The sequence below is a fragment of the Rana temporaria genome, chromosome 9 (assembly GCF_905171775.1).
Source record: "Rana temporaria chromosome 9, aRanTem1.1, whole genome shotgun sequence".
NCBI classification, from domain to species: Eukaryota; Metazoa; Chordata; class Amphibia; order Anura; family Ranidae; genus Rana; species Rana temporaria.
Genome location: NC_053497.1, coordinates 5,877,939 through 5,900,555, shown reverse-complemented (window position 1 = coordinate 5,900,555; position 22,617 = coordinate 5,877,939). Strand labels below are relative to the sequence as shown.

The 22,617-nt window shown below is 45.9% G+C and overlaps 1 protein-coding gene across 1 annotated transcript in view; it reads left to right on the top strand.

Annotated features, from left to right (window-relative positions):
- NOX1 (NADPH oxidase 1) overlaps positions 1–22,617 on the top strand; it is a 74,443-nt gene that overhangs the window by 3,991 nt on the left and 47,835 nt on the right. The window contains exons 2-5 of the mRNA XM_040322720.1: positions 3,632–3,727; positions 9,901–10,011; positions 16,778–16,862; positions 19,415–19,548. Coding sequence (XP_040178654.1) covers positions 3,632–3,727; positions 9,901–10,011; positions 16,778–16,862; positions 19,415–19,548 — 426 coding nt within the window. The remainder of the gene's footprint in view (positions 1–3,631; positions 3,728–9,900; positions 10,012–16,777; positions 16,863–19,414; positions 19,549–22,617) is intronic.

The window sequence follows — 22,617 nt, the reverse complement described above, 5'->3', positions numbered from 1 at the left end:
CACTGTGCCCCATCATTTGCTGCCAGTGTGCCCATCAAGTGCAGCCACTGTGCCCATCAAGTGCAGGCACTGTGCCCATCAAGTGCAGCCACTGTGCCCATCAAACGCAGCCACTGTACCCATCAATTGCTGCCAGTGTGCCCATTAATTGCTGCCACTTTTCCCCATCAATTGCTGCCACTGTGCCCCATCAATTGCCGCTACTGTGCCCCATAAATTGCTGCCAGTGTGCCCCATCAGTTGCTGCCACTGTGCCCCATTAATTGCTGCAAGTATGCCCATCAATTGCCACCCCAGTGTGCATTCCCGGCCTGGCACTTACCTGTCTCCGGTCACAGTGCTGTCCTCCACGCTCCGAGTCCTCAATGTCTTCTCCCGTCCTCTTCCTGTCCTCTGCTATGATTGGAAGCCTGATAGGCGGCGTCCAATCACAGCGCCTGTCGCTTCAGCCAATCAGGTGACAGGTAACCAGACCCGAGCACCTGATTGGCTGAGAGGCGGGTCAGTGTTAGGAAAGCGATTTTTATTTGCTTCCCTAACACAACACTAAGTAATTAGCGAACGCACAGCATTGTGCCCGCTGTTTACCTTTTAGTGCCCACGGCTCTAATCAGGCACTTCCAAAAACACCCCCGCCGCTGTAATTCAGGTGCCCGACAAGGGGCCGGACACCTGAAAAGGGGGCAGCAGAGGTGGCCATAGATTCATGCAATGCAATGCAATGCATGAATCTATCTATTGGAGATAGAGGGGTGACAGGAGAGAGGGGGTGGCGCCAGTGCCGATCCTGAGCCCTAAGCAAAATGACATGTCACATTAAAGGTGAGAAGCGGGGGCCCCAGGGAGGTCAGGATCGGCACTGGGTGCTGCCGACAGTGACACATGTCACGTTAAAGATTAAAGTTGAGAAGCGAAGGGAGGGGGTGTTCTGCTGTCAGAAGTGACATCATAAAGTGGGATGCGGGGGGGTGCTGACTTCTTACCTCTTCTCCCATGCAGCCAGCGAGTTGAGAAGCGGGGTGAGGGGCCGAAAATGACTTCTCACCAGGCGGGGCCTCTAGAAATTTGGGGGGCCCTCCGCAGCTTTGCGGGGGCCCTAAGCGGCTTGCATAGTGAGCCTATAGGACGGATCGGCCCTGGGTGGCGCTCCTGTGCCCTTTATGGACTCCACCGCCACTGAACCAAGTTCCTTAATCTTCCCCCCCATCTGCATTGCGGCTAAGGTCGGGCGCCACCTGCAGTGGAGAACATAGACTGTACCTGCCTACAAGTAGAGCACTGTAGGTAAGTACCGTATTTATCGGCGTATACCGCGCACTTTTTTGCCCTGGACATCAGGGCAAAATTGTGGGTGCGCGATATACGCCGATGCACAGGACGTGACCGCGAGAGGAGCCGAGCCTGCCCGACTATACCCGAGTGTACTGCGCTCGGTATATGCCGGCGCAGTGGTTCAAACTCAGCGCGGGAAGCTGGGATCGAGCGGGGAGGACACCGCAGAAGGACGCCGGAACCGACGAGGACACTACCGAAGCCGCAGACGGACGCCGGACCCGACGAGGCCGCCGATGGATGCCGCGCAAGACACCAAAACTGTAAGTACTAAAATCTTTTTTTTTTACAGGAATGCGGGTCCACTTAAGGGGTGCGCGCTATACGCCGGAGCGCGCAATACCCCGATAAATACGGTATATCATTTTGCTATAGGATAGGTTATAGGGAGTCCGGTTGTGCAGAAGACATTCGAGTTTTCGAAGTAGTGGGGGGGGGGGGGGGGTAGTTGGAGTCAAAGAGGGTGGAGCAACGATACATGGGATACGCCCAGGAACTCCAGGTTATGAAGCTCCCATTGGTATTGGAAATGTTGCTGAAGGGCGCGGAGCTTGGACACGTTTTCCTGTTTTGAAGGCCGCCCTTTGCATGCGAAGGATTCATCATCGGGTTTGGTTATACATTAATGGTTATTGGTTCCTTAATAGGAGGACATGGGGACATCAACCCCCCAGAGAGAAGGAGCAGGAAGTTCAGGGCACAGCGGGACAATTGTCTCTGATGGTGTCACCGGGGCGGGGGAATTTCCCTGCTTAGATGCAGGAGGAAATCAAATCTTGTTTTACTCCACCTAGCATTAAAATAGTTGAGAGTGCAGTAATGTGTGACTAATGTTACATTCATTATAAAAGGGATAATAGTTACTAGGGGAAAAAAAGACACGTCCATCTCATTCAACCAATAGAAAAAACTTCCACATACAGAATACTATACCCTACTTCACAGTAGGTCCATTAAAGTGGAGTTCCACCCATAAATATAACATTACATCAGTAGTTTTAAAAAAATGTCATTAGTCCTTTAAGAATTTTTTTTTTTTTTTTTTAGATGCCTTCAAAGTGTTGTTGCTAGGCAGAATAGTTAATCTTCCCACTTCCTGCACCTAGGTGCTTAAGCTTCCTAACCTACACCGCACAGACTCCTGGGAATGTAGTGGGTGTAACTTTCCAGGAGTCTGTGCACTCCCCAGTCTCGAAGAATCATGTGACTTGGACAGTACAGGTGCTGAAACCTGATCTGAAACCTATTACACTGCTTGTGCAGCACTGAGCATGTGCGAGATCTGCAAGGCTGAAATCCAGGAAGTCATACAGTCTGGCTTCATGATGCCCACACTTAAGATGGCCCCAGTCAATTTCTATTTTATAAAGTGTCTAAATGCTGTAACAACCTAACAAAATGGACCTTAGTTTACAGACTAACTTTACTAGAATACATTAAGCTTGTGTATTACAGGGGTATTTATATTTAAAAAGTGAAATTGTAGCCGGAACTCCGCTTTAAGGTCAGTGGGAGGGATAGTTGTCCATCATTGGGTGGAATGGTGTCCCATCATTGGTATCAGTGGGAAGAATAGTGTCCCATCATTGGTATCAGTGGGAGGAATAGTGTGCCACCATTGGTATCAGTGGGAGGAATAGTGTCCCATCATTGGTATCAGTGGGAGGAATAGTGTCCCATCATTGGTGTCAGTGGGAGGAATAGTGTCCCATCATTGGTATCAGTGGGAGGAATAGTGTCCCATCATTGGTATCAGTGGAGGGAATAGTGCCCCATCATTGGTATCAGTGGGGGGAATAGTGCCCCATCATTGGTATCAGTGGGAGGAATATTGCCCCATCATTGGTATCAGTGGGAGGAATAGTGCCCCATCATTGGTGTCAGTGGGAGGAATAGTGCCCCATCATTGGTATCAGTGGGAGGAATATTGCCCCATCATTGGTATCAGTGGGAGGAATAGTGCCCCATCATTGGTATCACTGGGAGGAATAGTGTCCCATCATTGGTATCAGTGGGGGGAATAGTGTCCCATCATTGGTATCAGTGGGAAGAATAGTGCCCCATATTTGGTGTCACTGGGAGGAATATTTAACCGACCAAGCGAGAGGCCGAGAGCAAATAAGAGAAGTTCATTGTTCGGATTTACATACACTATAACTTCTCATCTGTCTATGTACGAACATAAATTATGAGAAACATAGGAATGTGGTTTCCTTTTATTTCACTTAAAAAAAGAAATAATATAAATTTGTATCGAGAGAGAAAGAGAGATCATTTATATCTTTTTTTTGTCTTACAGTTTGCCTGGTTGGGATTGAACATCTTCTTGTTTACTTATTACTTCTTAATATATGAAAAAGGGAAGTCATTTGCCTATACAAGATTTATACTGGGGGTAAGTATAGATACTTCCTGTAACTGACAGCAGATTATTGTGAAAATCAGACATAAAAAAAAAAAAAACTCTAATCTAGGTTATAGCTAGTACAATAATGGAAGGATATGTACATACCATACTGCTACAGTATAGCCCCCTCCATAGATACAGTGGAGGAATGAGTGTAGACACCCAGGAACAGGAAGCCTGTTTATCATTGTATTACCAGGTAAAAAAAAAAAACAACCAACACACTTTCAGTAGAAGGCAATGCAATGCAGCAAAGAGCAACTGAGAAGATCTGGAGGTGCTCGTTTTAGATGTGCAAACTGGGTAGACAGTGAAAATTCTGGGGGTGCATCACTAGAGGGATAGCCATCAGGAGGAAGGAGGTTCTGATCCCTCGATATATTGATTAGGGATGAGCTTCGTGTTCGAGTCAAACCCATGTTCGACTCGAACATCGTATGTTTCGGCCGTTCGTCGAAATACGAACGTTACGGGCCGTTCGCACCAAATTTGAGTGGCGCGTCACGGCCCATAATTCAATGCGGCATCGCAGTGCATTGCTGGCTGATGATTGACCAAGCATGCACTATGACCCGCATGCTTGGCCAACCACAGCTTGCAAAAAACGGAGAGAGACATAATTGGCCAGCCAAAGCCAGGGTGGCTTTGGCCAATTATGGCTCAGGGGATTTAGTACACGCCCCACACTATAAAAGGCCGCCTGCAGGTCGGCCTTGTGTAGTGTGTTGCGGCGGTGGTTGGAGACAGAGAGAGAGCGAGATAGAGAGGGGGGAGAGAGAGAGAGAGAGAGAGAGAGAGAGTGTCATTTTTTCTAGGTAGATAGAGCAGGCAGGCAGGTTAGTCAGTTAAAGTTAGCCGGATTCAGGTAGAGCGGCGTATGTTTCAGCCGGCGTAACGCATCCCATTTGCACTACGCCGACGTAACATAGTTAGGCAAGTTACTTGCAGTACAGTATTCACAAAGCAGTTACATCGGCATAGCGCAAATGGGCCGGCGTAACCCCGCCTAATTCAAAGTAGGCATGTAGTGGGCGGGCTACATTTAAATTAACCGTGACCCCATGTAAATGAGGGTCGTTCGTACGGCGCATGCGCGCACATGCTTTAGAATCACGTTGCAAATACTCCCTCGGCTACGACGTCGGCTCAATGCTTTCGACGTGAACATAACCTACGCCCAGCCCCATTCACGTACGCTTACGCAAACGACGTAAAATACGGCGGCTGTTCCGTCGTCCATACCTTGCATGGGAAGCGCCATCTTTTTGGTGGTTTATCTTTTTGCCGGCATATGTCTTACATAAACGGCGTATCTTACTGTGACGGGCGTACGTACGTTCGTGAATCGGCGTATCTTGCTCATTTACATATTTGAAGCGTAAATCCACGTACACGCCCCTAGCGGCCAGCGTAAATATGCACATAAGATACGACGGCGTAGGAGACTTACGCCGGTCATATCTTAGCCAAATTTAAGCGTATCTGGTTTCCAGAATACGCTTAAATATACAACGGCGCGCATTCAGATTTACGACGGCGTATCTACTGATACGCCGTCGTAAGTCTTACTGAATCCGGCTAACAGTGTGTAGCGGATATATATACATCCCAGGTGTTGTACATATATTTATACACTGTATAGTTTAGCTAGATCAGTTCTTCCTAATTTACTAGCAGGCAGGTGATTGTGCTAGCTGCAGTATTCTCACGGCCCGTTTGAAGGTTCTGGTGCGAACCGAACGGGGGGGGGAGGGGGGTGTTTGGCTCATCCCTAATATAGATCTTTATATCACTAGAGGGATCACCAGCAGGAGGAAGGAGGTCCTGATTCCTCTATATAGATCTTTATATCACTAGAGGGGTCACCAGCAGGAGGAAGGAGGTCCTGATTCCTCTATATAGATCTTTATATCACTAGAGGGATCACCAGCAGGAGGAAGGGGGTCCTGATTCCTTTATATAAATCTTTATATCACTAGAGGGGTCACCAGCAGGAGGAAGGGGGTCCTGATTCCTCTATATAGATCTTTATATCACTAGAGGGGTCACCAGCAGGAGGAAGGAGGTCCCGATTCCTCTATATAGATCTTTAGATCACTAGAGGGGTCACCAGCAGGAGGAAGGGGGTCCTGATTCCTCTATATAGATCTTTAGATCACTAGAGGGGTCACCAGCAGGAGGAAGGAGGCCCTGATTCTTCTATATATATCTTTATATCACTAGAGGGGTCACCAGCAGGAGGAAGGAGGTCCTGATTCTATATAGATCTTTATATCACTAGAGGGGTCACCAGCAGGAGGAAGGAGGTCCTGATCCCTCTCTATAGATCTTTATATCACTAGAGGGATCACCAGCAGGAGGAAGGAGGTCCTGATCCCTCTCTATAGATCTTTATATCACTAGAGGGGTCACCAGCAGGAGGAAGGAGGTCCTGATTCCTCTATATAGATCTTTATATCACTAGAGGGGTCACCAGCAGGAGGAAGGAGGATTGATTCCTCTGTATAGATCTTTATATCACTAGAGGGGTCACCAGCAAGAGGAAGGAGGTCCTGATTCCTCTATATAGATCTTTATATCACAAGAGGGATCACCAGCAGGAGGAAGGGGGTCCTGATTCCTCTATATAGATCTTTATATCACTAGAGGGATCACCAGCAGGAGGAAGGAGGTCCTGATTCCTCTATATAGATCTTTATATCACTAGAGGGATCACCAGCAGGAGGAAGGAGGTCCAGATTCTATATAGATCTTTATATCACTAGAGGGATCACCAGCAGGAGGAAGGAGGATTTATTCCTCTGTATAGATCTTTATATCACTAGAGGGGTCACCAGCAGGAGGATTGATTCCTCTATATATATCTTTATATCACTAGAGGGGTCACCAGCAGGAGGAAGGGGGTCCTGATTCCTCTATATAGATCTTTATATCACTAGAGGGGTCACCAGCAGGAGGAAGGGGGTCCTGATTCCTCTATATAGATCTTTATATCACTAGAGGGGTCACCAGCAGGAGGAAGGGGGTCCTGATTCCTCTATATAGATCTTTATATGACTAGAGGGATCACCAGCAGGAGGAAGGAGGTCCTGATTCCTCTATATAGATCTTTATATCACTAGAGGGATCACCAGCAGGAGGAAGGAGGTCCTGATTCTTCTATATATATCTTTATATCACTAGAGGGGTCACCAGCAGGAGGAAGGAGGTCCTGATTCTATATAGATCTTTATATCACTAGAGGGGTCACCAGCAGGAGGAAGGAGGTCCTGATCCCTCTCTATAGATCTTTATATCACTAGAGGGATCACCAGCAGGAGGAAGGAGGTCCTGATCCCTCTCTATAGATCTTTATATCACTAGAGGGGTCACCAGCAGGAGGAAGGAGGTCCTGATTCCTCTATATAGATCTTTATATCACTAGAGGGGTCACCAGCAGGAGGAAGGAGGATTGATTCCTCTATATAGATCTTTATATCACTAGAGGGGTCACCAGCAGGAGGAAGGAGGTCCTGATTCCTCTATATAGATCTTTATATCACTAGAGGGATCACCAGCAGGAGGAAGGGGGTCCTGATTCCTTTATATAAATCTTTATATCACTAGAGGGGTCACCAGCAGGAGGAAGGAGGATTGATTCCTCTATATAGATCTTTATATCACTAGAGGGGTCACCAGCAGGAGGAAGGAGGTCCTGATTCCTCTGTATAGATCTTTATATCACTAGAGGGATCACCAGCAAGAGGAAGGAGGTCCTGATTCCTCTATATAGATCTTTATATCACAAGAGGGATCACCAGCAGGAGGAAGGGGGTCCTGATTCCTCTATATAGATCTTTATATCACTAGAGGGATCACCAGCAGGAGGAAGGAGGATTTATTCCTCTGTATAGATCTTTATATCACTAGAGGGGTCACCAGCAGGAGGATTGATTCCTCTATATAGATCTTTATATCACTAGAGGGGTCACCAGCAGGAGGAAGGGGGTCCTGATTCCTCTATATAGATCTTTATATCACTAGAGGGATCACCAGCAGGAGGAAGGAGGTCCTGATTCCTCTATATAGATCTTTATATCACTAGAGGGATCACCAGCAGGAAGAAGGAGGTCCTGATTCCTCTATATAGATCTTTATATCACTAGAGGGATCACCAGCAGGAGGAAGGAGGTCCTGATTCCTCTATATAAATCTTTATATCACTAGAGGGGTCACCAGCAGGAGGAAGGGGGTCCTGATCCCTCTATATCAGGGGTATTGAATTAAAATTCATGGAGGTCCGATTAGTAAAATTTTCTTCCAGCCGAGGTCCGCATCGCAGTTTTGTTCGATTACCCTGATACTTTACATTGTAGCCCAGGGGTGCAGGCATGACACACCATTTGTTTGAATGGGCTGCTGCGCCTGTGTTTCTGCTGGGAAAAGGTCCTGGCATCTTTTTAAAAAGGTAGCCACATGGAAACTGCATGATGCGTTTGTACCATGCAATTTCCATGTGCAGAAAATTGCACTTTGCATTTTAGTGCATTCACGTTTTCTGTGCAGCACCTCATTTTGTGCGCAGCTGCTTGTTCCCTTCACATCTCCCCCACCACAGCCCTGTCCCCCTTCACATATCACCCCACACAGTATTACCCCCCTTCACATATCCCCCCACACAGTATTACCCCCCCACACAGTATTGCCCCATCACATATCCCCCCACACAGTATTGCCCCATCACATATCCCCCCACACAGTATTGCCCCATCACATATCCCCCCCACACAGTATTGCCCCATCACATATCCCCCCACACAGTATTGCCCCATCACATATCCCCCCACACAGTATTGCCCCATCACATATCCCCCCCACACAGTATTGCCCCATCACATATCCCCCCCACACAGTATTGCCCCATCACATATCCCCCCCACACAGTATTGCCCCATCACATATCCCCCCACACAGTATTGCCCCATCACATATCCCCCCACACAGTATTGCCCCATCACATATCCCCCCCACACAGTATTGCCCCATCACATATCCCCCCCACACAGTATTGCCCCATCACATATCCCCCCACACAGTATTGCCCCATCACATATCCCCCCACACAGTATTGCCCCATCACATATCCCCCCACACAGTATTGCCCCATCACATATCCCCCCACACAGTATTGCCCCATCACATATCCCCCCACACAGTATTGCCACATCACATATCCCCCCACACAGTATTGCCCCATCACATATCCCCCCCACAGTATTGCCCCTTTACATGACCCCATCACATATTCCCCCCCACACAGTATTGCCCCATCACATATGCCTTCCCCCACACACAGTACTGCCCCCATCACATACCCCCCCACACAGTACTGCCCCCTTTACATGATGCCCCCTTTACATGATGCCCTTTTTACATGACCCCCCTCCACACACACAGCACTGCCCCGCTCCCCATCCTTAAGATTTTCATACATTTTCCTCCCTTCCCTCTCCACTCCTACCTTTCACAGAGCGGAGGGCGGGAGGCGGGACAGTCGTGGACTGAAGGCGCGGGAGCTGTCGGGTTGACTTTCCGGCGAACTGGTGATTGGCTGCTAGGACCGCCTCCTAGCAACCAATCACCTCCATCTAACAGGCAGCTACCTCTCTGGTCCCGCCCACGGTCCGGGATTGTCCCGCCTCCTGCCGTCCGCTCCTCTTCTCTGCTAACAAATAGCGGAGGAGGCTGGGGACAAAAGCGGCGGCTAAATGGCGCGATCGCCGCGGTCCGGAAAGAGCAGCAGCTCGGGCCGGACGCGGACCGCGGGCCGCCATTTAGTGATGCCCGCTCTATATAGATCTTTATATCACAAGAGGGGTCACCAGCAGAAGGAAGGAGGTCCTGATCCCTCTATATAGATCCTACCAGTAGTAGTTAAAAAGTCTCTGTCCTGCAAAGCTCATTCCAATCCAACCCCCTCTTGGATCCCACATCCGTATCCATTATTCCCCTGTGATGAATCCACCCACCTTCTGAGGTACAGCCCACGAGGAGTCGTATACTCTGGAGATCCACCCCCTGGTGACCTGCTCTGAAACACAGTATCAGTCATAGTGTCACGTCACACAATCTTAATGGACAGAAAAACATAACTAACCTTTCATGTTTCTCTTCATTCGTAGTCTGCTCTGGCGTGGGCTCGAGGATCTGCCGCTTGCCTCAATTTTAATTGTTTGCTCATCCTGTTACCCGTCTGCAGAAATCTCTTGTCGTTTTTGAGAGGGACCTTCTCAGTAAGTGGAATTTTTTTTATTTATTTTTTTTGTGTAAAATTATACATTTTCTTTATTTATTACAAGTACAGTGAAACCTCGGATTGTGAGTAACACGGTTAACGAGCGTTTCGCAATAAAAGCATTTTTTTTATTTTTTTATTATGACTCGGTTTGCGAGTGTTGTCTCAAACAAACATGATTCAGGCCACATCGGTGTGCAGTATCGCATTCGGCCAGAGGTGCGGGGGCGCCGGAGCGATCAGAGCCATTTGAAGCCGTTTAGAAATATTCGGAAATACTTTGTTCCCGAGCATTTCCGAGGTTTTCCGTGTTCAGCCGAGCTGTCCCTGAGCCTTTCTGAGTATTTCCTAGGCTCTCCGGCGCCCCCTCCACCCACCTCTGGCCACATGCGGTATTGCATGCCATTGAAGTCAATGCGGAACAAATTATTTTCGTTTCCATTGACTTCTATGGGGAAACTCGCTTTGATATGCGAGTGCTTTGGATTACAAGCATTCTCCCGGAACGGATTATACTCGTAATCCAAGGCTCTACTGTATTTAATAAAAAATTTGTGATCTTAAAAGTTTTAATTTCCCAGAAATTTCGGCAAAATCATCAGGTCCCACCAATTTAGTCAAATGAATTGGTGGCAACGGCAAAAGTAGGGTGCTTTTTAATGGGTTTTTAAGGGTGCAGTGGGCTTTGGGCTCCCCCGAAGGTTACAGAAGATCTTTTCAGTTATCGTGGACTTATTTTTCGTGCCAAAAAAAATATTATTATTAGTTTCATTATTTTGCCTTTTTATTCTCCAGAAGTAAAATAGACAAAGTAAAAAAATAAAAATAAATATAAATATATATATATATATATATATATATATATATATATATATATATATATATATATATATATATATATATATATATAAATAAATATAATATAAAATAAAAAATGAACTCTATGATGCTGTGTGGTTAGGTGGGTATAAATACTTATTACACCCACATCCCAATATATCAAACAATGGCAAGACTTTGATGAGGAGCGAGACATTTGTGGGTACCATGATCCCAACAATGTAATAAAAAATTGGAGATTTATTGTAAACACACCTATACATCCATCTGTTATTCCTAGGAGAGATCTACATATAAAAACATGTTTAGAAGAATGTTCCTTACATTGCTGATCAGTGGGAAGAATGTCCCTTACATTGGTGATCAGTGGGAAGAATGCTCCTTACATTGGTGATCAGTGAGAAGAATGTCCCTTACATTGGTGATCAGTGAGAAGAATGTCCCTTACATTGGTGATCAGTGAGAAGAATGTCCCTTACATTGGTGATCAGTGAGAAGAATGTTCCTTACATTGGTGATCAGTGGGAAGAATGTTCCTTACATTGGTGATCAGTGAGAAGATTGTCCCTTACATTGGTGATCAGTGGGAAGAATGTCCCTTACATTGGTGATCAGTGAGAAGAATGTTCCTTACATTGGTGATCAGTGAGAAGAATGTTCCTTACATTGGTGATCAGTGGGAAGAATGTTCCTTACATTGGTGATCAGTGAGAAGAATGTCTCTTACATTGGTGATCAGTGGGAAGAATGTTCCTTACATTGGTGATCAGTGGGAAGAATGTCCCTTACATTGGTGATCAGTGGGAAGAATGTTCCTTACATTGGTGGTCAGTGGGAAGAATGTCTCTTACATTGGTGATCAGTGGGAAGAATGTTCCTTACATTGGTGATCAGTGGGAAGAATGTCCCTTACATTGGTGATCAGTGAGAAGAATGTCCCTTACATTGGTGATCAGTGAGAAGAATGTCCCTTACATTGGTGATCAGTGAGAAGAATGTCCCTTACATTGGTGATCAGTGGGAAGAATGTCCCTTACATTGGTGATCAGTGGGAAGAATGTTCCTTACATTGGTGATCAGTGAGAAGAATGTCCCTTACATTGGTGATCAGTGAGAAGAATGTTCCTTACATTGGTGATCAGTGGGAAGAATGTCCCTTACATTGGTGATCAGTGAGAAGAATGTCCCTTACATTGGTGATCAGTGAGAAGAATGTCCCTTACATTGGTGATCAGTGGGAAGAATGTCCCTTACATTGGTGATCAGTGGGAAGAATGTCCCTTACATTGGTGATCAGTGAGAAGAATGTCCCTTACATTGGTGATCAGTGGGAAGAATGTCCCTTACATTGGTGATCAGTGGGAAGAATGTCACTTACATTGGGGATCAGTGAGAAGAATGTTCCTTACATTGGTGATCAGTGGGAAGAATGTTCCTTACATTGGTGATCAGTGGGAAGAATGTTCCTTACATTGGTGATCAGTGAGAAGAATGTCCCTTACATTAGTGATCAGTGGGAAGAATGTCCCTTACATTGGTGATCAGTGAGAAGAATGTTCCTTACATTGGTGATCAGTGAGAAGAATGTTCCTTACATTGGTGATCAGTGAGAAGAATGTCCCTTACATTGGTGATCAGTGGGAAGAATGTCCCTTACATTGGTGATCAGTGAGAAGAATGTTCCTTACATTGGTGATCAGTGAGAAGAATGTTCCTTACATTGGTGATCAGTGAGAAGAATGTCCCTTACATTGGTGATCAGTGGGAAGAATGTCCCTTACATTGGTGATCAGTGGGAAGAATGTCCCTTACATTGGTGATCAGTGAGAAGAATGTTCCTTACATTGGTGATCAGTGAGAAGAATGTCCCTTACATTGGTGATCAGTGGGAAGAATGTTCCTTACATTGGTGATCAGTGAGAAGAATGTCCCTTACATTGGTGATCAGTGAGAAGAATGTTCCTTTCATTGGTGATCAGTGAGAAGAATGTCCCTTACATTGGTGATCAGTGGGAAGAATGTCCCTTACATTGGTGATCAGTGAGAAGAATGTCCCTTACATTGGTGATCAGTGGGAAGAATGTCCCTTACATTGGTGATCAGTGGGAAGAATGTTCCTTACATTGGTGATCAGTGAGAAGAATGTCCCTTACATTGGTGATCAGTGAGAAGAATGCTCCTTACATTGGTGATCAGTGGGAAGAATGTCCCTTACATTAGTGATCAGTGGGAAGAATGTCCCTTACATTGGTGATCAGTGAGAAGAATGTTCCTTACATTGGTGATCAGTGGGAAGAATGTCCCTTACATTGGTGATCAGTGGGAAGAATGTCCCTTACATTGGTGATCAGTGGGAAGAATGTTCCTTACATTGGTGATCAGTGGGAAGAATGTTCCTTACATTGGTGATCAGTGGGAAGAATGTCCCTTACATTGGTGATCAGTGGGAAGAATGTCCCTTACATTGGTGATCAGTGAGAAGAATGTCCCTTACATTGGTGATCAGTGGGAAGAATGTCCCTTACATTGGTGATCAGTGGGAAGAATGTCCCTTACATTAGTGATCAGTGGGAAGAATGTCCCTTACATTGGTGATCAGTGGGAAGAATGTCCCTTACATTGGTGATCAGTGAGAAGAATGTCCCTTACATTGGTGATCAGTGAGAAGAATGTTCCTTACATTGGTGATCAGTGGGAAGAATGTCCCTTACATTGGTGATCAGTGGGAAGAATGTTCCTTACATTGGTGATCAGTGGGAAGAATGTTCCTTACATTGGTGATCAGTGGGAAGAATGTTCCTTACATTGGTGATCAGTGAGAAGAATGTCCCTTACATTGGTGATCAGTGGGAAGAATGTCCCTTACATTGGTGATCAGTGAGAAGAATGTTCCTTACATTGGTGATCAGTGAGAAGAATGTCCCTTACATTGGTGATCAGTGGGAAGAATGTTCCTTACATTGGTGATCAGTGGGAAGAATGTTCCTTACATTGGTGATCAGTGGGAAGAATGTTCCTTACATTGGTGATCAGTGGGAAGAATGTCCCTTACATTGGTGATCAGTGAGAAGAATGTCCCTTACATTGGTGATCAGTGAGAAGAATGTTCCTTACATTGGTGATCAGTGAGAAGAATGTCCCTTACATTGGTGATCAGTGGGAAGAATGTTCCTTACATTGGTGATCAGTGGGAAGAATGCCCCTTACATTGGTGATCAGTGGGAAGAATGTTCCTTACATTGGTGATCAGTGGGAAGAATGTTCCTTACATTGGTGATCAGTGGGAAGAATGTTCCTTACATTGGTGATCAGTGAGAAGAATGTTCCTTACATTGGTGATCAGTGGGAAGAATGTTCCTTACATTGGTGATCAGTGAGAAGAATGTCCCTTACATTGGTGATCAGTGGGAAGAATGTCCCTTACATTGGTGATCAGTGGGAAGAATGTCCCTTACATTGGTGATCAGTGAGAAGAATGTTCCTTACATTGGTGATCAGTGAGAAGAATGTCCCTTACATTGGTGATCAGTGGGAAGAATGTCCCTTACATTGGTGATCAGTGAGAAGAATGTCCCTTACATTGGTGATCAGTGGGAAGAATGTCCCTTACATTGGTGATCAGTGGGAAGAATGTCCCTTACATTGGTGATCAGTGAGAAGAATGTCCCTTACATTGGTGATCAGTGGGAAGAATGTTCCTTACATTGGTGATCAGTGAGAAGAATGTTCCTTACATTGGTGATCAGTGGGAAGAATGTCCCTTACATTGGTGATCAGTGGGAAGAATGTTCCTTACATTGGTGATCAGTGGGAAGAATGTTCCTTACATTGGTGATCAGTGGGAAGAATGTTCCTTACATTGGTGATCAGTGAGAAGAATGTTCCTTACATTGGTGATCAGTGGGAAGAATGTCCCTTACATTGGTGATCAGTGAGAAGAATGTCCCTTACATTGGTGATCAGTGGGGAGAAGCCATAAAATCCTTGACGCATTTCTTAGACCGAAGGGTCTTCTTCAGGAGGACAGAAGAAACTGGACAACATAGAAGCAAAATGCTGAATGTTCAGGAATATGGAATTACTTGGTAGCTGTTGAAACCTTTTAAAGAAAGTCCCGCTCTTTGTTACATTCTTGCCATTGTTTAAAAAAATGTATCCAAAAATAACAATGAATTCGCAACGAGAAAAGAAAAAAAATAGATGAAACTAAAATACCTCAAATACGCCTACACTGCAATAAATGTCCTTTAAACAAACAAAGAAAACGAAAATTCGTTTCCTTCCAAGCACACCTTGCTTAAGCAGCTCAATAACAAACTGGGAACTTTCCCAACCGTGAAATCACTCCGAGGTCTTGTGTGCCGCTCTCCTTTAAAGCTGCGGGTACAGGCAACCTCTGGGTTCCAAAGAATAGATGGTATAAGAGAAGAGGGAGAGGTCTCATTTTCGACTCTCAATGGTGTCATTCCATGTAACAACAAAATATATCAATCTAAACCAAAAGTCCAACTTTAGTTTAGTTTAGGTCCACGGCCTCCAAACTTCGACCCAGAGGCTGGATACGCAATGAAATATCTTAGGAGCAGACCTAATTAACACAATGGACAACAGAATGCAATCACAGCAAGCCCCAGCCAGGTGGACTTAATTAGCATCTCAACAGTCTATGTTGCACATTGAATGACACACTCTTATTGACCTGTTGTGGTCAGAATAAACAACCTCTAATATTCCAAGATTTCCTGCAATACCTGAATTATCATTAATGTCCCATCTCATGTAATCCGAGATATCAGTTCTCAGTCATCCTATGCCCAAAAAGGGACTCCTGTTAAAGACACTATTCCTCCCATTGATACCAATGATGGGACACTATTCCTCCCACTGACACCAATGATGGGACACTATTCCACCCATTGATACCAATGATGGGACACTATTCCTCCCACTGACACCAATGATGGGACACTATTCCACCCATTGATACCAATGATGGGACACTATTCCTCCCACTGATACCAATGACGGGACACTATTCCTCCCACTGACACCAATGATGGGACACTATTCCTCCCATTGATACCAATGATGGGACACTATTCCTCCCACTGACACCAATGATGGGACACTATTCCACCCATTGATACCAATGATGGGACACTATTCCTCCCACTGACACCAATGATGGGGCACTATTCCTCCCACTGATACCAATGATTGGACACTATTCCTCCCACTGATACCAATGACGGGACACTATTCCTCCCACTGACACCAATGATGGGACACTATTCCTCCCACTGATACCAATGACGGGACACTATTCCTCCCACTGATACCAATGATGGGACACTATTCCTCCCACTGATACCAATGACGGGACACTATTCCTCCCACTGACACCAATGATCGGACACTATTCCTCCCACTGACACCAATGATGGGACACTATTCCTCCCACTGACATCAATGATGGGACACTATTCCTCCCACTGACACCAATGATGGGACACTATTCCTCCCACTGACACCAATGATGGGACACTATTCCTCCCACTGACACCAATGATGGGACACTATTCCTTCCACTGACACCAATGATCGGACACTATTCCTCCCACTGACACCAATGATGGGACACTATTCCTCCCACTCATGCCAATGGTGGGGCACTATTTTCTCCCAGGCTGGTCGGTAAGTAGAGCTTGGAATTTCCAATGGATTTTTTCTGTGGCCTTTCATTGACATATGTTGCCCTCCAATGCTCCTTGCGGCAAAGGCCAGTTATAGGTGGGGGTGTGGCTAACTTTTTGTAAAGAGGGTGATGCAGACCGCAATGAAGATTTTAAAGAGGCAAATCCAAGAGCTGCCCGGACTTTGAAGCGTATTTGTAATTCAGCAAAATCATATTTTTCCCTTTGCAGTGCTGTCGACGTTCAGTGAGGAAGCAGCTTGATCATAATATTGCTTTCCATAAGCTTCTGGGTTATACCATTGCCCTTATGACAGGTGAGACCGCCATCATTAAGCACAGCTCTCCTACTCTATACATATTTGTACAAAAACTTTTTAATATGCATAACGTTCAAATATTACTAACAAAGCAAAAATCAAATGTATACTGTATGACCTTCGCCCTATGACTTTCTGGTTTAGACGTCCTAATGTCACTGGCTCCGCCCTTACGTGTTGCGTCACAATAATTTATAATAGCTTATCTTTCATAAACATACATCAGAATGTATGATTTATTTATTGGTTGTAATATATATATAATTTTCCTTTGTATTCTCCGATTGATGCTCAGGAAGAGAATTGAAACAACCATAGTGCTTTCCCAACATTTCCATTTTTATTAAAATGTTAAAAATGCACTCAACATTTGTTTGTGCACAACACTGGTGCACCACAGATAAAAAGTGCATACACTTTCCCCTTAAGAGATAATTCAGCGGTAGTGCTCTGGACAAAAAGAACTCTTACTTCCTGGTTCAGATGTCCTAACATCACCAGCTCCGCCCTTACGTGTTGCGTCACAATTATTATAATGGCTTATCTTTCATACACATGCAATAGGATTTATGGTTTATTTATTGGTTGTATTATTATTATTATTATTATTTTACGAAAAGGTCCTCCTTTTGTATTTTCCAATTGTTTATCAGAAAGAGCATTAAAACAATCGCAGTTCCCATAATTATTTTTGTTCCAGTTTTATTAAAATATAAAACATACACTTACATTTGTTTGTGCACAACACTGCTGCACCATAGGTAAAAAGCACATACACTTTACCCTTTAAGAGATAACTTGGCGCTCATGCTCTGGTAAAAAAAAAGGTCTGGTTCAGACATCCTGACGTCACTGGCTCCGCCCTAATGCGTTGCGTCACAATTATTATAATAGCTTATCTTTCATAAACATGCAATAGGATTTATGGTTTATTTATTGGTTGTATTATTATTATTATTTTACGAAAAGGTCCTCCTTTTGTATTTTCCAATTGTTTCTCAGAAAGAGCATTGAAACAATCGCAGTTCCCATAATTTTTTTTCCAGTTTTGTTAAAATACGTTACATTTGTTTGTGCACAACACTGCTGCACCACAGGTAAAAAGCACATAGGCCCAGATTCAGAAAGGACTTAGGCCCCGTACACACGAGAGGATCTATCCGCTGGTATTTATCCGCAGATCAGTTCCAGCGGATAGATCCTGTGGTGTGTACGGCCCAGCGGATATTTATCCGCGGATATTTTTCGGGCCGATGGATTTCCAGCGGATAAAAATTTCTTATCATGCTAAGAAATCTATCCGCTGGAATCCTGTCCAGCGGATTGATCCGGTGGTCTGTACAGACTCACCGGATCAATCCGTCCGATCCCCTCCCTCGCATGCGTCGTAATGATTCGACGCATGCGTGGGAAGTCTTTACCTTCCAGCGTCACGCACGTCGCCGCGTCATCATCGCGGCGACGGCACGACACGTCACCGCGGATGGATTCCGCGCGGATTTCGATCTGATGGTTAGTACAACCATCAGATCAAAATCCGCCAGAGGATTTATCCGCGGGAACAGTCCGGAGGACCGTTTCCAGCAGATAATCCTCTCGTGTGTACTAGGCCTGACGACGGCGCAGCGCCATTTACGCCGTCGTAAGTCCTAATCCGAGCCGTCGTATCTATGCGCCTGATTCTTAGAATCAGTTACGCATAGATATCCATTAGAATCGACAGGCGTAAGTCTCTTACGCCGTCGGATCTTAACTGCATTTTTATTTTGACCGCTAGGTGGCGCTTCCGTCGAATTCCGCGTCGAGTATGCAAATTATTTAGATACGCGAATTCCCGAACGTACGGGCGGCCGACGCAGTACAGATACGACGTTTACGTTAGGCTTTTCCCGGCGTAAAGTTGCCCCTGCTATATGAGGCGCAGCCAATGTTAAGTATGGCCGTCGTTCCCGCGTCGAAATTTGAAAAAGTTACGTCGTTTGTATAAGTCGTCCGTGAATGGGGCTGGACGTCATTTACGTTCACGTCGAAACCAATGACGTCCTTGCGGCGTACTTTGGAGCAATGCACACTGGGAAATTCCACGGACGGCGCATGCGCCGTTCCGCAAAAATGTCAATCACGTCGGGTCACAGTAGTTTTACATAAAACACGCCCCCCTGATCCAAATTTGAATTAGGCGGGCTTACGCCGGCCGATTTACGCCGCCGCAACTTACGGAGCAAGTGCTTTGAGAATACAGCACTTGCCCGTGTAAGTTGCGGAGGTGTAACGTAAATCAGATACGTTACGCCCGCACAATTTTACGCGGCTGTACATGAATCTGCCCCATAGACTTTACCCTTTAAGAGATAACTCGGCGCTCATGCTCTGGACAAAAAAAAGTTCTGGTTCTGGTTCAGACGTCCTGACGTCACCAGCTCCGCCCTAATGCGTTGCGTCACAATTATTTTAAAAGCTAGGATTTATGATTTATTTATTGGTTGTTTAATAATATATTATTATTTTATTTTACTTTTTTCCTTGCATGTACACCACACTACCTTCAGCTATCCACACCATTGCACACTTGTTCAACGTTGAAAGATTTTACAATGCTGCAATATCTAAGAACACCACCCTTGAAGGAATGTTATCGAGCATTGATGATGACTGGGTCAACCCTGTCAGATCCGAGAAACAGGTACTTCATATACTGTGCTAATCTTAAGCTTTAGGGGTACACTAGGAGGCATTTAATCCCCTTGTAATAGTGATACAGGTGTGGGGGGCGGGATTTACTAAAACCGGAGAGTGCAAAATCTGGTGCAGCTGTGCATGGTGGCCAATCGGCTTCTAACTTCAGCTTGTTCAATGAAGCCTTGACAATAAAAGTCTGTCCCTTGACGGTGCCCAGGGGGTATCCATGCATTAAGATGGCCCTGGCTGGATCCACAGTATGGCACACCCGGGAGCGGCCTTGGCAAGAGACACATGGTGGAGTTAGAAATTAAAAAAATTGCATTGCCGAGGATGATGATGATAATGAAAGCTGTAGATTTGAAAAGCTTGAAAGAGCGAGAGCAATAATTCTAGCCCTAGACCTCCTCTGTAACTCAAAACATGCAACCTGTAGAATTTTTTTAAACGTTGTCTATGGAGATTTTAAAGGGTAAAAGTTTGTCGCCATTCCACGAGCGGGCGCAATTTTGAAGCGTGACATGTTGGGTATCATTTTACTCGGCGTAACATTATCTTTCACAATATAAAACAAATAGGGCTAACTTTACTGGTGTCTTATTTTTTTAATAAAAAAAAGTGTATTTTTTCCCAAAAAAGTGCACTTGGAAGGCCGCTGCACAAATAAAGTGTGACAGAAAGTATTGCAACGACCGCCATTTTATTCTCTAGGGCAGTGTTTCTCAACTCCGGTCCTCGGGGCGCACCAACAGGTCTTGTTTTCAGGCTTTCCATTATTGTGCACAGGTGATTTTATCAGTTTCACTGCCTTAGTAATTACCACAGCAGTTTGATCTGAGGGAAATCCTGAAAACATGACCTGTTGGTGCGCCCCGAGGACTGGAGTTGAGAAACACTGCTCTAGGGTGCTAGAATAAAAAATATATATAGGGCCAGATTCTGGTACCTCGAGCGTATCTCTGCGGCGGCATAACGTCGTCATTTATGTTACGCCGCCGCAAGTTTTTCAGGCAAGTGCTTTATTCACAAAGCACTTGCCTGTAAATTTGCGGCGGCGTAGCGTAAAACACCCGGCGGAATTCAAATTCAGCGGGTAGTGTTTCATTTAAATGAAGTGCGTCCCCGCGCTGAACGAACTGCGCATGCGCCGTCTCTAAAATATCCCAGCGTGCATTGCTCTAAATGACGTCACAAGGACGTCATTTGTTTTGACGTGGACGTAAATTACGTCCAGCACCATTCACGGACGACTTACGCAAACGACGTAAATTTATAAATTTTCGACGCGGGAACGACGGCCATACTTAACATTGGCTGCGCCTCATATAGCAGGGGCAACTTTACGCTGGGCAAAGCCTAACGTAAACGTTGTAACTTTACTGCGTCGGCCGCGCGTACGTTCGGGAATTCGCGTATCTAGCTAATTTGCATACTTGACGCGGAAATCGACGGAAGCGCCACTTAGCGGGGAAAAAAAATTTGCAGTTACGATCCGACGGCGTAAGAGACTTACGCCTGTCGGATCGAATGGATATCTATGCGTAACTGATTCTAAGAATCAGTCGCATAGATACGACGGCCGAGATTAGGACTTACGATGGCATACATGGCGCTGCGCCGTCGTAAGTCCTTTGAGAATCTGGGCCATAATGTTTGGGGGTTCAAATTAGAGGGAAGGAGATGGCAGTGAAAACAGACAGGGGAAGCTCCATTAGCGTTGCTGGTTGTCTTGTCATACCAACGGCCACCACAAGATGGAGCCAGATCACAGAAGGAAGCATAGGCCTGCAGAAGACCGCAAAGCTGCGGCCTCAATTACCTGCCGGCGCGGCCCGACGCGATCATGCAGCGGGGGTGGATGGGGCGCACGGAGACACATGATACCCCATCTGTGCTGCCCCAGGTCGCTAATTCTAGTTGCAATGGCGACCTGGCACCCGGGGTTTGTCGAACCCTGATTTATACTATTTTTGGTGTATCTCTATACTATGTTTGGTGTATCTCTATACTATGTTTTGGTGTCGATGTATACAATGCTTTGGTATATTTCTATGTGGTAACCTCCTAGTTCAGTCGGCCTCAAGGTAAATTTAGGCAGCTCCTCTAACAGTGGAGCAAGGGTTGATTACTTAGGGCTGTTCAATGTCCCGCAGGCTGCTGATCTGCTACTTCCCCCATCTTCTAGAGACTTCTAGAAGTATAGTGGGGAGGGAGAGCAGGACAGAGCCTGAATATTTGTGCAGCTCTGGCCAATCCCTGGCAAAGTGTTCCCAGAAGGTGGAGGGAAAGCCCATAATTATTCTGAGGACTGGAGGGTCTGGGTCAGAGTTCGTGGGTCCAGTACTTCAGGAGGAGACCCCTGTGCTGGGGGCCATGCCCCTGAGGCCGAGAGAGACAGAGAAGACGCCAGAGGAGCCTTTTAAGACATTGAGGTCCCAGCTAGGCGTAGGCGTAGCTGGGGGACCTACTGAAGCAGCTCCAGGCTAGCACAGAAAGCAATAAGGCGATGGCAGGGACATAGATGGGTGGGGGGGGGGGCAGGGGGGTTCAGGCCAGGGCAGAGTTAGACCAGTGCCATCTTAATAGCATCATGGGCCCCTGGGCAAAGAAATGCATTGGGGCCCAAACAATGAAGATGGTGACCTACGGCGTGCTACGCTGTCTGAGTCTGAAGATGGCAGAAGTGGGTGGAGCCTATCTAGTTTTCCAGCCGCGGAGGCGGCACGCTATAAATGCTGGGGCAGCCGCGGCATGCTCTGAATGCTGGGGTGGCGGTGGCCTCTGACATTGCTGGTTGCTAGGCGCCGGGCGGCCAGGGATTCTAGCAACCAGTGCAGTCAAGTGGCATGCCCCAGCTTCGTAGGCTTGGCGTCCCTTTTCTGCAGCAGCTTACAGTGCCGGGGCATGGTGCACCTGCCTGGGATTGGCCCTGCCCGTCCTGATGGGGCCCCATGGGCACCTGAGGCCCGTGGGCTGTGCCCAGGTGTGCCCACTGGATAAGATGGCCCTGAGTTAGACTGTCCGTTATAGAGAATATTTGTGAAAAAACAGGAAGCTTTACTCTCATCTGTAA